The sequence below is a fragment of the Trachinotus anak genome, unplaced genomic scaffold, assembly GCF_046630095.1.
Source record: "Trachinotus anak isolate AG129_WGS33_773 ecotype Australia unplaced genomic scaffold, CSIRO_AGI_Tana_v1 ptg000020l, whole genome shotgun sequence".
Lineage (NCBI taxonomy): Eukaryota > Metazoa > Chordata > Actinopteri > Carangiformes > Carangidae > Trachinotus > Trachinotus anak.
The window spans coordinates 5,001-20,322 of NW_027273871.1; the positions used below are offsets into that span (position 1 = coordinate 5,001).

Consider the following 15,322-nt stretch of genomic DNA (forward strand, 5'->3'; position numbering starts at 1 on the left):
TCCTTTACATTTAGAGATTCTAAAGTAAAGTTTCACGACTGTTTGGAGCAGTTATCCAGATTAGAGTTTTCACTTTGGCTGTATCCGTATAGTTTCCAGGTTATGCAAGACTTGGTAAAAGTCACACATTATTGAATCAAGACTAAAGTGGATTTCCATTTATCCTTCCAAGTAAAATGAATTCATCCTCCTCCTCAGATTCCTCCTCATCTCATTGCTTCCTTCTGTTATTTAAATCTCTCTGGTCTTTAAATCTTATCAGCATACAAACAAGAAAATGCCACTTTTTACCAGACTTCTGCTCTGTAACTATTAACTTTGCTGCACCGGCCACGATGAGCCTGACTTCTGCATCTTGTTGTAATTAGTCAAATAAATTTACAGTGCAGCTGGACTGCAGGGACTCTCCCTGTGCCGTGGTTCATGCCCCATATCAGCAAGCTTTCTCTCTGCTGAGGTGCTCTTGAACAGGACACTACAGGGCAAAGTAAAAGCAAGTATTTCCCCCCACAGGAAGCAATAGATTATCACATTATTATTATTGTGATAATGGCCGAATAGAGGGCGTAGTAGTATTTCATATCCTTGTTTTTCCTGCTGTTTGACTGCTCTGATAGCAGGCACGGGGCCCAGCGATGCTATCTGATGTCATCACATTAAACAATAACAAGCACTCAGTGTAAACAGGAAACAGGAAGTTGATGTCTGACAGATCAACAGACTGAGAGGGAAACTCGTACTCTTAGGTAGATTAGCTATTTGAAATGACAGATGAGAGGGAAATGCTTGTTAAACAGACGGGCTGGTCACTAATGCTGCGAATATAGCAACGGTATTAACACGTAGCTCTTGACTTACAGTGTTTACAAATATATACAAGTAGGTTTAGAACCATATTAACATGTTCTCCTCTTGGTGTTTAGCGGTGTTATTTTGTGAAGCGTGCCACCAGTAACTGATCAGTTACGGGCAGAGAGGTGCACAGGCTTCAGCAAGTTGTTTCACTCACACGCACATAGAGGAAGATAGTGAAAACAATCAGTCTGTCAGAAAGCTCTGCCAAGATACTTGGCAGGCAGGTGAAATAAGACATCTAAAGAAAGCAGGGAGACAGAGAAGAGACAGAGGAGGCAGGAGCTGCAAAAGCACTGATCTGTTGTTCAGTTTGTCTGCACTAACTGACTCGCTGCAATTTCTCCACCTGTCAGCAACAACTCACCAGAATCGTGTGTGTGTGTTTGTGTGTGTGTGTGTGTGTGTGTGTGTGTGTGTGTGTGTGTGTGTGTGTGTGTGTGTGTGTGTTTTGGAGAAATGTTTTTTTTTTTTGTTGTTTTTTTTTCTCTTCCAAGGCAGCATCGTTATTCTTGGCTCAGTAGAATAGCGAGTCTCCAGGGAATAAAACGGACACAGACATTCAGTCTTAGACATCTACACACACACACACAAAGCTGGAATTCCCCCGGATGTCACCCTTGCCCTGTTGGCATTGTAACTGTTTAAATGACAGGAGAGTGGCTGAAGCAAACTCCCACAATCCTCTTTCTTCGTTCTCTCTACCATTTGTTTCTCCTTCACACACTCTCTGTTCCCGCTCGTCTTCTCCACTGTGTTTCCCTCTCTCCACATCCCAACGCCCTCTCCATCCCATCACTCTGTCACTTCCTGTCTCCCTCTTCAGGTCTGTGTTAGCCCAATATATTAAATATTAATGTCAGTTGTGCTCTGAGCCATAATTGCCATCTCAGCCCCTGAATAATGGATGTCACTGTGCCATTCACTACTACATCATGGCTAACAGGCTAAAAAAAAAAAAAAAAAGCATGCAGCTGTGGCTGGCAACATTACTATGGCTAACAGACTAAATAACACTAGCATCCTACTGTTGTTGATTACTTTATCATGGCTAACAGGCTAAACAACACTGTGGTTAACAGGCTAAGAAAACAAGAAACTGTGCCACTGAGCTAGCATCTCTGACCCTATTAGAGATGATTTGGTCAGGGGTTTAAAAAGAGGGACCATACAAACCTAGTTTCCATCTGACGTGTGCTCTTGTTGCAGTGTTGCAGTGGATTGTTGTGCTGTTCAGACCTGCAGTTAACATTGTAGCCACCATCTTTCCCCAACCATAACCAATGTTATTCTTACATCACACTAACCATACATTAGTTTAGCCATAGTTCCCCGCACAACACACTTTGCCTAAACATTGCAGATACCAGATGCAGATATAGCAGAAAGCGAGAGTTATAAATACACTGGCATTCGATGTTAAAAAAAAAAAGTCATTTATCATAATCCAGGATTTTGCTAGATTGTCCAACATTGACAGGCTTGGCATGAGAAGTGGTTTATAGACACCATGTGTAATGATAAGCACATGGAGTCTTGTAGCCGGGTGATTAAAACACATACCATGTGAGCGCTGTGCTGCTGGTTTAACTTTAACATCTTTATCTTTTATTCTCTACCATTCCAACACTTCCCTGTCCAGATGGTGGGTGTGTGTGTGTGTGTGTGTGTGTGTGTGTGTGTGTGTGTGTGTGTGTGTGTGTGTGTGTGTGTGTGTGTGTGTGTGTGTGTGTGTTTGAAGCATGCAGGACTGGTGTTGGGTCAGCTCTCTGCGTGCGATACTCACAATATAGCAAAGGTCAACAGCGCTGTTATCACTTGAACATGATCAGGCCTCGGAGAGAGGGAGAGAGACAGAGGAGAGAGGGGGGAGCGTTCTCCTCCCTCACAGTCATTCAGACCCTTATAATTGCCCGGTTTAATTGGAGGCCTCTTAACGACCAGCGACTGGACCAGCACAATCAATTCACACAAGGTGTCTGTGTCTGTGTGTGTGTGTGTGTAGCTGTGGGGCCTTTTTGTAGCAGAGTTGATTAGGCCAGATGGGGTCAAGTGAAGGGGGAAGAGGAATGCACACATACTGCATTAAAATGTGGAATATGTTCTGCTGGCAATCAATGAGAGAAAACGCTCTCACAGGAAACAGACGAAACGGGTCGAGCCGTAGATGGAAATATGAAAAATAATGAGTGATATCATGAGATCACCAATGACATCAGCCAGTGATTGGCTGAAATTATTTGGTCTGTGAAGACACTGGGAGGGAGAAATTAATGGCTGCATCAGATGAGTCTATGATGATGATTTAGGTGATGTTTTAATTCAGGACCTGTTCTCCTTTGGATGTGGCAGAAACAGTTACCCCATTTACACCTCGCGCAGTGAGGACCAGTTGTGATCCGATTGGTCGATCCACCTCTGGAGGGAGTGACCACGTAGAACACAAGTGTAAATGCAAATGCTTTGTCAGTCCACATAACACAACTTAATGGGTGGATAAGGATCATGATCACTCGTGTGATTGTCCCAAACCAGCAAAGTAGCAGCTAGGCAGCTAACAGCCATTGAAAGAGCAGGCAAACACAATAACGCAGTTCCACGGATGACTGTCTTCTATTCTTCTTCTGTCTTTTTTTTCTTTGTTTTTTGGACGTGCACAAACAAGAGGAGGATGTGACATGAGCTGGACAAAGCAATTGGATCACTAGAGATATATATTAATACCAGGTGTAAATGTAATCAGGTTAAAATCATATCTAGATACAATCTGGATACAAGATGTGTCTTAATGCCAGGTGTAAATGGAGTCAGTGTTACAGTGCACTACAGCTGCACTTCAAAGGTCCCGTTCTGAGTCTTTGACCACTAGGGCCACGGAGGAACGTTTTGATGAACAGGTTTGTGTAATGTCTGTATCTTCTTTTCATTAAGTACAACATACAAGTTACACCAAACTCTAAAGGTCATAGTTGGTGGCTGTAATGTTGAGCTGTAAAAGGCAGCGATGTGCCAGTGAAGGATAAATAGAGGAGGCTCACAAGCTGATGTGGACCTGGCAGGTTCGAAAACTTTCAAAATAAAAGTTTTGCCAATGATTTATAAGGTAGGAGTGTGTTTTAAATTAACAGTGTGTTTTTACATTTTTTTAAGTTTGTATACCACACTGTGTGGAACTCTGTGTCCTGCTGTGAATTAATGTAACTGATTGCAGAAGGACTAAATTTTATAATGCCATGGGCAATAAAAATGAAAATTAATGTGTCATTTCACTGCCAGTACCTGATTTGCCTGATTTGGCACAGTTACCCATCTATTGGATCGGTTCAGTGCCTCTCTAGTTGATTGGAAAGAAAACAGCTTTATTTACAAAAATAAATCCACAGGGTAAAAGTGTGCCTTTGAGGTACTGCAGTCTTTTCATTTTGTGTTTCTTCATACTTCATGTCCAATGCTTTTGAGAAGAAGTTTAATTTTACTCACTGTGCCCCAGCACATGGACCACCAACAACATTCAAATGCTGCTTATTACATGAATAATTTAATTCTCCAAAAGCAATTTTTCAGATCGAGTACTTTGACATTTTTGTACTTTATTCATTTTTTTTTAATGAAGACACATTTTAAATACACAACTTTAACGTTTGCAAAGAAGATGTGAACATTTTTCCCACCTCTGCTTTAGTCTTTTCATATTTCAGGCAGATGAGCAGCCGCCCCCGCTACACAGCGATGTACAGGGGAGGGTCAGCTGAGGTGGTTGTGTTAACGCTATGCTAGTGTTGTGAGAAGGACTAGACAGTGGGAGGTCAGCAGGGGTCACCGTGGCTGTCCTCCGCTGTGATAGGCTGTCACCCAGGGGTGAGGGGTCAAGATAATTAGGCATGCAGAATCCCAGCGCCGGTGTTCTAACGAAGCCTGAGCTCGTTAGCGCAGAGTTTTACACTCAGACCTGCCACTGGGCTGTGCTGCACCATCACACACACACACACACACACACACATACACTCACTTGTACATGTTTGCACACACACAAGCGCACATTCCTGCTTTGTTCTGGTGGTCCAGTACAAGAGCTGTCATCTCTTGAACAGAGGAGCACCAGGCTCAGCCATGAGGGAACGAAGGTGATGCAGACTTGTGAGAAGTTCAGATTATTTAAGCACACAATTGTATCGTATTAAGATGAATACAGAAGGATTAAATCCACTATAAAAGAGTATGTGCAACATTTGTGGAACTAATCATTGTTGTCGCAACTGAGAGATTCAACTTTATCCTTGTGGCTCTTGTGCTGTCACATTTTATTACCCTGCAGCGAGGTTGTGTTACATTGTTGCTTTTATTGAGCTGTAACACACACAGATGCAACAAACACATGAACATGTGTGTGTCTGTGTTTTTGTGTTTGCTGGTTTTGCCAGGACGGCCAGCTGGCTCACACCAAAACACAACCTGGATGTGTTTGTCTGCTGTTGATGGCCATCTGTGTGTTTGATTTATTCTGTAATACAGATTCATGACATATGGTCCCGTTTAAAACACCCAATGTCAACACAGTTCCCCTTTTTCTAGTGATATGACACCAGGGTTAGCATGCTGAAAGTTGTCAGGGATTATGTTGATGTTGTACAAAAACTGAAGGAAAGACAAAGGCAGCGTGTGTGTTAAAGTTTGGATTTGCAAAGGTATAAAACTGAAGGTCAAACATGTGATTTTCTCAAACTTTGGAACTTTGAAAATTGGCTCACACTCTTATATTTTCACCAGTTTTGCTGGAGTTAGTGTTTCCTCCAGCTTCTTATATGTTCATCCAACACCTTTATGTGGCTTTTCAAAGCAGTTGGTGTGGATTTAAGAACAAAACAAACAAACTAAAAAAAAACAACAAAAAAACAAGGAAACTCCATGAGGAAATTCATTTAGAAGTTTGAACAGTATGAAATATTCATTTCTGAATCTGTATTTGGGGATCTGTCCATTCTGTATGTTGGAAACTGGGCTTGAATTCACACATCCTGAAGGAAAGCAGCAAGGGAGTCCTCACTCTGCTCTAATGTTAAGCTCTTAACCTCAAATATTACCTTCCTCTCTCCGTTTCTATAGATTCTTCCTCAAGTTTTTCCTCAAGTGCAACCAGAACTGTTTAAAGAATGCAGGAAACCCGCGAGACATGAGGAGGTTCCAGGTAGAAACCACTACATTTTTACTTTTGTTGATTTATTCTTCTATTTCTTTTTGTGTGTTTGCATGTGCCTCTCTCACTCATTTTCCATCCCAATGTCTAGCTTGTCCCTCTCTCTCCATCCCTTGTGTCTTTTTGTGCACATAACTCATAACAATACACATAACATGCTGGTAACTGGAACACATGAACACAGGAATGTGTGTGTATGTGTATGTTTCTACGGGTAAGTAAATAAGCTATCAGTGCCTCCACAGGAAACATGAGATCCTGACCCTGACTAGTCAGAGCATAAATATACACACAATGCAGGGAGACCGAGAGAGAAGAGGGTGTTAGAGAAAGAAAGAAAGAAAGAAAAAGAAAAAGACAGGAGGTTGTGGGGTTATAAATAAGATTTAGGGCAGTGCAATCTTTATTATTTCCTTATCTTCATGGCCAGAATACAATCAGGAAGACACCACTTGAGTCTGAGCGGAGATACTGGACGCCTGAGAGATACTGATAGATTTATTACTGGGGCACGTGTGTGTGAGAGTGTGTGTGTGTGATATGTATATGTGTGTATTCCTGCTGGTGTGCACTCGTAGTCATGCAACTGTGAGTGTGTGACTCTGTGTGTGTGTGTGTGTGTGTGTGTGTGAGACAGGACAGAGAGACAGAGTCATACAGTAGCGAGTGTGTGACAGTATCTGTGCCTCTAATTGTGCAGCTCTATTGTAGTGGAACCAGAGAAGACAGCTCTGTTTCCCTGGGAGATAATTAAGGGCCGGACCCATCAGGAACTATTGAACAGAGGAGGATAGACACCACACACACACACACACACACACACACACACACACACACACACACACACACACAGTGCAGTCACAGTGACTTAGTGTGTGTTGAGGCTGATGGTAATAGCAGTGATAACGGGTTACATTTAAAGAGCTTTTCACAGTTTCACGCTCTTAACTCCTCCTTGCAACGATCTCTAGACCCCCAACTTTGTAACTCCTCATTTTTGCTTTCCTTTTTTTCTTCCCCTTTTCTCTCTCTCTGCTTTCCCTTTGCTCTTCTCCCCCCTTTTCCACTCTTACACGTCCCTCTTTTATCTCCTCACTTTCTTTTCCCTCCACCCATCTACCCCCCCCTTACTGTGCCTGCACCCCCCTCACCCTGTCCCATGCTCTGCCTCTCTCCAGGTGGTGGTATCGACTACGGTGAGCGTGGAGGGACATGTCCTGTCAGTGTCCGACAACATGTTCGTCCACAACAACTCCAAACATGGCCGACGGGCCCGCAGGCTCGACCCCGTGGAAGGAACGCAGTCTTACCTGGAACACGGTAACGCAGGAGTGTGTGTGTGTGTGTGTGTGTGTGAGTGTGTGAGTGAGTGCATGAATGTGTGTGTGTGAACGTTAGCAGCATGGCCACCAGATGGTTGATGGTTTAATCCTATCAGGTGATTCCTGCCCCTCCATCTGGCTAATCCAACCCACTACACACACACACACACACACACACACACAAAATACATGGTGTGGTGCTCTGTGTCTGTATGTGTGTGTTGCAAGATCTAATATAATTATGCTTCTTTTACATAAATAAACCCAGACTAAGAGGTTTTGTTGTATTTCAGCTGAATTATCTCACACACAGACACAGACACACACACACACACACACACACACACACACACACACGCTCATACACAAAGTGACAGACAGGCTTTTGTTGTTGTGATATTGGATTGGCTCATATGAGCTTATAGACACAATACTCACATTCTGAAGTGACATAAAGCTGACTGCATGCAGTCCGCCTGAAACACTATGATACATACTCAACCTTTGGTGTGTGTGTTTTTATCCGCGTCAAATCATGATTTAAAAAGAGAGCGGCGGTAATCTCATATCAGTCTGTCTTGTAAAAGCGGCTTCTGGGATAAACAGACAATAAATAAACAGAAAAGGCCAAAAACACAAAGCGTGCTGTCGAAACGATGCTTAAAAATCACATTGTATTTAAAACTGTTCAAAAGAACACGGTATGACAGAACACGGACATTGTTTCTTCATCTTCACAGAATAAGAGTCTCTTTTAACTCACTTTCTAAATAAATGAAGTCAGTCTTTTTCTGAAGTGGCTCATCTTTGTCCAATAAGACCTGTGAAGATTTATCTCTTTATAAAATGGTCAATAGAACTGCAGAACTGATGTTTTAATTTGGTTACTTTGATATTTTCCACTTTTGCATTCAGAAAAAAATCTTATTTCACCTGATTAAAAATCTTGAAAAACTGCATCAATGTTTTGAAACTGAAAAGAAAAAAATTTTATCTTAAACCTAAGCACTTGCTTTGTTTATTCTTCCATTGAACTCGACAGAATAATTTACAAGAGGAAACTTTTGCTACTCACGGACAAGTTGAAAAGGATTGTTAGTGTATTCAGTGTGTAAGTGTGGTGTGTTGATCAGGACCAACCAGGATGAAAAGACTTGCGCCCAGATTTCCCACCTTAATGTTTTTCTACAACAGTGACTTCAGAATAAGATTCAGGTGGATGTTACATCTCAAATGCTAACATGTCTGTTTTCCCCTCTCTCTCTCTCTCTGGGTTACTGTCATCCTCCCCTCTGCTCACTCCAGGAGCAGCCCCCTGCATTAAAGCCATCAGCCCCAGTGAGGGGTGGACTACGGGGGGCGCTACAGTCATCATCATAGGAGACAACTTCTTCGACGGTCTCCAAGTCATTTTCGGTACCATGCTGGTCTGGAGCGAGGTGAGTTTGCCAGCATCCTGTCTCTGTGTTGTTTCAGCCCCTCAACTGTGTGTTTTTGCCCTCAGACCGTTGGAAGTAATTCAATATGAAAACATACTTTTCCTTATGGTCAGGCTCTTAACTGTGTGTGATCGTGTGTGTGTGTGTGTGTGTGTGTGTGTGTGTTGATGTTTGTCTAAATAAGGTTTGCCTCTCTAATGAGTCCCCACCAACAAGTAACTGCCGCCCCTCTCCTCCTTCCTCACCCACACTCCCTCTGTCTCTTTCTCTCTGGAATACTGATCAAATCAGCAGATTTTGATAGCCATCGGCTTAATGCTCACAAAAACACACACAGACACACACACACACACACATACAGAGCTCACTATCGTACTTTTCCCCAGCGCCACTCCTCCACAGAATGTTTATTTGTCTTCTGACTCCACTCACCGTGTGCGCCGAGCGACCATGGCTCCCTTCCAACAACAACACCAAGTGTGTGTGTGTACATGCTGGCATACATGGATGTGTGTGTGTGTGTGTGTGTTTGTATGTGTGTGTGTGTTAAGAGCTGAGGGGTTTGTTTACAGTGTTGAGAGCCACACTTACACACACTAACATGTGTACAGAGTCTCAGTTCAGTTCAGTTCAAACTGACTCAGCTCTCTTGGCGTTCCTCAGACTGGCTTCTAATGGACTTTGGCCAACCAAATGTTTCATTTGCACTCAACCTGATTATTGATTCTGAGGCGAGAAAACACAGCTTGAAAAATTTCAGTGGAAAGTGATTGCTTATGTTTGCCAAGTTCTGTTTGTCTGCATCTCTCCCTCCTACCTACAGATTTTTCTCAAACTCAGGCCAAAAAGTGAAAAGTATTTTTGAAAAACATCCATAAAAATATGACGGTAAATGGTTGGTGTTTGTCACGTACTGTTCAATACAATGATTCATTTTCCATCTGGTGTCAGCATAAGTGTTTGGAAATCAGACTTTAATTATAGCAGCTAGTTGATTTTTGTTTTTGTGGCATGCAAAACATTTGTTCCAATGCACATGAGAATACGAGACACTGCTCAAGTTCAAAACCAGAATAAAGCATCAATCACAACATTGTAGTTACTAGTTACAGGATTTCAGTGAATTTACATGTACATTGGATGTAGTAATTTTACCTAAAATGAGACAAAAAAGGAACCGTGTTTGCTGCAAACATGAAATTCAGACTTGGGATGTGTAATCTGGTTTGATGCAAAACTGCATCAAATCCAAATGTAAACACAGCTCAGTGAGAGATGTTTGTCACCACGTTAGCAAGTGCAAATGCAATAATCTCCAACCCAACAAACTAAAATAAACTTTCGTGTGGAGCTCCAGGAAGAAAGCTTGAGCAAAGCATCGTCAAAGAATAACACGCAGTAGTGGTCAAAAGTGGCTCCAGGATCTGATTTAAAGGGAGAAACAAACAGTTCTTCAGTTGTTTTGCTGCAACATAACCATCCATCCATTTTCTATACTGTTTATCTGAAACGGGTCACGGGGAGGCTGGCATCGGGTGAGGGCAGGGTACACCTAACATGCATGTCTTTGGACTGTGGGAGGAAGCTGGAGTACGCAAACCCACGCTGACACAGGGAGAACAGGCAAACTCCACACAGAAAGGCCCCAGGCCCAGGGTTCAAACCCGGAACCCTCTTGCAATGAGGCGACAGCGCTAACCACTGCACCACCCTGCCGCCCACAACATATCACTAAAATCAAGACTCAGGGTGTCTTCCGGCAAGCACACTCATGTGCTGGATTGTCTGCACACTGAACATTAATAACTGCATTATTTTGTATTGTTGGTGTGTTTTTTTTTTTTTTGTGTATTCACTCGCCCCCGTCCTCCCTTCTCTAGCTGATCACGCCGCATGCCATCCGGGTGCAGACGCCCCCCAGACACATTCCTGGGGTCGTTGAGGTCACTCTGTCCTACAAGTCGAAACAGTTCTGCAAAGGCACACCTGGAAGGTTCATATACACAGGTAGGTCCACTGCGCACACACACACACACACACACACACACACACACACACACACACATTCAGTACAAACATGATTGTGATTGAAGTATACAGTTGTGTTTTTCTTCTGTTGTCTTGAGGGTTGGTCGGATTTTTCATTGTTAGTTTTTGGAAATGTGCATTTGCCTGTGTGTGTGTGTGTGTGTTCATGTGTGTGTGAATAGCGTCTATGAGTTGCAGTTCACTCTCAGGCCAGACAGTGTTGAACTAATGACTGTAGATTAGTCAACATTAACGAGCCACACTCGTTAGAATGTTGCCATAATCAGAGGCTCGTTAAAACCAGCTACAATTAAACAGTCTGCTCTTTATAGCCCTGCATACTGAAGCTATTAGTGAAATCATCCAGAACACCCAGTTTACTAACACACACACATTAAACACACACACACATACCCAGCGTTGGAGACATGTGTGTGATTTCTGACCGGATTGTTGACTGTGAATGAGTATTTTCCTGCTAAATTCAGTACAGGAGAGAAAAGACAAGAAAGCTTGCGTGTGTGTGCGCACGCGCGTGTTTGTGCGTGTGTGTGTGTGTGTGTGTGTGTGTGTGTTTGCTCGCTCATTTTCCTCGCACATACATGTGGAAATGGATCGAGATGATGTGATGTCTGGTATTGATCCGCTCAACATGGCTCCATCACACCATAACGATGACGTCATTCACAGAGAGAGAGACGGACAAATATAACAGCTGCTGTGTAAATTCTTCCAGACATTTAATGACCTTGGTGATTAACCAAAGATAAAGATGAGGATTTAAACCTGATCAATGAAGATGAAAAAAAAAACTTACCATCAATAAATTGATGTTTTACTGCTAGTGTCAAATTCATGGAAGTTTTCATGTTTCCTGTTCAAACGAAAATGATGAGTTTTGTGTTTTAGCTACACTCATTCGTTCTGAATAAAGGCAATTTTGATATACAGCATGTAGCACCTTTGGCAACAGGTTGAATGCATGGAGAAATAATAATCGCGTGGAAATGTGAGGAAATTCAACAACAGAAAGAGGAAGAAGACCAGGTAGAGAAAATAGCCACACCTATAGGAACTGCAGGAAAATGGTTCTCGCCACATTAGTTGATTGCCAGGTGGTTTTCGGAGTGTGTGCTGAGAAAAAACACAACAGTTAGCACAAGAAATGAGAGCAACAATTATGAGTGCAATAGAACAGGCCCTGAACATTGTTTTTGTTTTAAATGTCTTGATGAAGTTTGGAAGACTGAGACGTCGAGGGATTTAAAAAAAAATTTTTTTTTTTTATTGGAGCTATGTTAAGTGTCTTAAGTTTCTTCATACAGAGGTACAAGGTTCTCTGCCTGTGTGCCTCCTTCAATGTTCTTCAGTCAAAACATCTTTGGTCTGACCCTGAGGCAAGCTGGCTGGTAATTGGTCCATCTGGCATCTAACTGCTTCTCCTATTGGGCGGAGATGACCCCCCGTGACCTCACGATTGGCTGATCGCTTCAACATGTGACCCAGGAAACGTGATCCGTTACCGCGGTTGCCTGACCCTGCCTCAAGGTCGACTTCTTTCTGGAAGTCACCAGTGAAAGGTCACCGGCGATGAAAGCTGATTGGCCGTTGTGGTTTTTCGATGCTTTAGCTGCGGTTGCCTCTGGGTGTAAGAGCCGAGCAATTAAACATGTTCACGCACACACACGTGCAAAAGTAAACGGCGACACACACACACACACACACACACGTAAACACACACAAAGCCACATATGCATGGAGTCATGTCTTACACAACTATCCATGCACACTTTCAAACAGGGGCAGGAGTTGAAAGTAATTGTAAATCAGAGAGATATGAGGGAAAGATGGTGAGTAGTCTGGTAAACAGATGGCCTATCACATACATACACACACACATACACACACACACACACACATACACACATGTATATATATATACACATACACACCATGCCGTATGGCTGGTTCATCTGCTATTGAGAAAAATTAACATTCTCCGCATCACACACTTATATAAACACACAATGGTACAAAGTGACACTCAATAAGTGGTCTCACACAAAGACATTACATGCACACATGGCCACATACACACACATATGCAGAGCTGATTTAATGTCGGTGCAGCTGCATAAGATCCATAACTCTGCTGTAGAATGCTTTTAGTGAAAAACTGCCAAAAAGCACCACAATTTTAGACTTTTCTCTCCTTTACAAGCGGTTTAACTTTGCAGACACAAAAAGAGAGGATACAAGAAATTGGAATATAGAAGGAGAGAGAGACAGATGGAGAGAAAAAAACAAAAGAAAGAGAGACACATATAAAAAGAGAGACAGAAAGAAAGGTGGACTTTTAAAACCAGATTGTAAAGTATTGATCCGCTCCTAAGTGGATCACACATATACTGATACACGCATGCAGATACACACATGTACATACACACATATACAAACGCACAGAAAGCCCGCCAAGGGAAGAAGAGCAGGGAGAAAGAGATCTCATCTCATAAGGGGAAGAATGAAGCAATAATTCAGTGGTATTGAACTGCTGGCTGGCCAGAGAATCGATCTCACCACACCTCCTCTCCTCCTCCCCTTCTTCTTCTTCTTCTCCTTCTTCTCCTTTTACATCAGCCCTCTCCGTCCTTTCACCCACACAGCTTCACCCGCTTTTTTCTTCCTTCGTCCTCCCTCACCCTCTCCTGTCTTCTCTGCTCTCTTTTGTTTAAACGCTGCCAAACGATAACAAGAAAAACACCACCCTTGTATAATAAATCCTAGACATGCAGCTTCAACACAGACAATATTTTTCTCTATTTCACGGTTCCTCCTCCACTTCCCCCCTCTTTTTTTTTTTTTTTTTCTCTCTGTGTCCCTACTCTCTTCACGTTTTTATTGTGAAACAGGAGTGGAGCTTCTGTCCTCATGAAACTTCTATGAGTATTGATCCGCAGGCAGCTCTGGACTCTTGGAGGAAGAGCGAGGCTGGAGGAGGAGTGATGGAAGAATGGGTGGACGGATGGATGAAAGTGGCAGAAGGTGTAGTTAAGAAAGAGGGGGAAGGAGGCTGAGCAGAACAGAGGGAGGCGCGAGGAGGAGGGAGGGTGTGTGTGTGTGTGTGTGTGTTGGGGGGGGTAAAGGAGAGCAGGAGGGATTCACACTGAGAAGCTTTCATGGGCAGCAGGGTGGCAGAGTGAATCCAGATGAAACAGGTTTAGGCCTCAGTGTCGCCAAATCATCTGCTGAAGTGTCCGTGTTTGTTGTTTTCAAACATTTGTGTGAGCAGCATATCTATGGACATTTGAAGCTTTTGAAGGATTTGCAATAAATGCTGGAAAATAGGAATTATTTTGCATATTTGTTTGAGACTTGGAATTTGTGACTGGAAAGTGTCCACGTCTTGGTGACTTAGCGGTTTAAGACACATTATCATGTGACCCCCCCCCCCCCCCCCCCCCCCCCCCCCACGATACTACTGTCTCTGAGAAGTAAAAGCAGAAGTAAGACGTGTCTCTTGCTAATAGTCAGTGTTGGTTTTATTTTTACCAGGACCACCACGGCTGCACGCTTTGTTATTTATGCATTTTTATCCGCTGTTGTAGCGTGGCCCTAGGGACGGCAAAATCAGTTGGCTGATCTACCACTTCAATCCAAATATCTTTTATAATTATTTGATGGATTGCCTTGTGATTCAGTGCAAACATTCATGGTTCTCAGATTATGTGCCCTGCTTACCCTGACCTTTCCCTCTGGTGCCACCAGCAGGTTGAAATTTGTAGTTTTTAATGTAATGAGAAAACTACTGGTTTGAAATTTGCTACAGACATTCATGCCACCCACAGGATTAATTGTAATCACTTGGGCTGAACTTAACCCAGAACCTAACCCTGAACTAAATAGCGACTACACTACATAGCGACTTTTCAAGCAAGCTTTAGCTACATTGCATTCAAAGAAATTGGCAACACTGAGCATGTAGCTCATGGCACTGCTGAGCCTAAGCAGAGCTACACAGTGCTGCTAGCATGGTTGTAAACTGTTAGTCTTTTTACTATATATGTAGCTTGGCATATAGACGGCATATGTAGGCTCTTCAGCACCATGGACAGCTGATGTGAAGAAGCTATGTGTAAAAGTTAAAGCGCATCTTTAGAACCTCTGTTAGAAAACACTTTTAACTTTAAGATTCACCTTTTTTCAGGAAACAAGATGCTGTTCTGTGGTTTAGGTTGGATGACTGGTTGTTGAGGTGGTTGCTGCCTCCTTCAGCAGTTTCCCACCAGGAGTCCAACAACCGGAGGCTCATGAGCTCTGGCTCATTCGGCCCGGTTCATTTTCCAAGTAGCCAAACATCCCAAAATCAAAGAGTGAGGTCTAGAATGTAAACTTAAGAAAGCCTGTGCACTTATAAACCACTTGATACATATAATCATGTGCTGTATCAATCATCATCACCTATACTTTGCTGGAGGGGATGTGTCTTC

General features: G+C 42.9%; 1 protein-coding gene across 2 annotated transcripts in view; it reads left to right on the forward strand.

Moving 5' to 3' along the window:
• The first annotated feature begins 5,907 nt into the window (after positions 1-5,907).
• The window catches only part of LOC139637554 (transcription factor COE1-A-like), a 28,011-nt gene continuing 18,596 nt past the window's right edge, over positions 5,908-15,322 (forward strand). For both annotated transcript variants that reach the window (XM_071506360.1, XM_071506361.1), the window contains exons 1-4: positions 5,908-6,037; positions 7,225-7,366; positions 8,674-8,807; positions 10,688-10,814. In XM_071506360.1, coding sequence (XP_071362461.1) covers positions 6,023-6,037; positions 7,225-7,366; positions 8,674-8,807; positions 10,688-10,814 — 418 coding nt within the window. In that variant the 5' untranslated portion in view covers positions 5,908-6,022. The remainder of the gene's footprint in view (positions 6,038-7,224; positions 7,367-8,673; positions 8,808-10,687; positions 10,815-15,322) is intronic.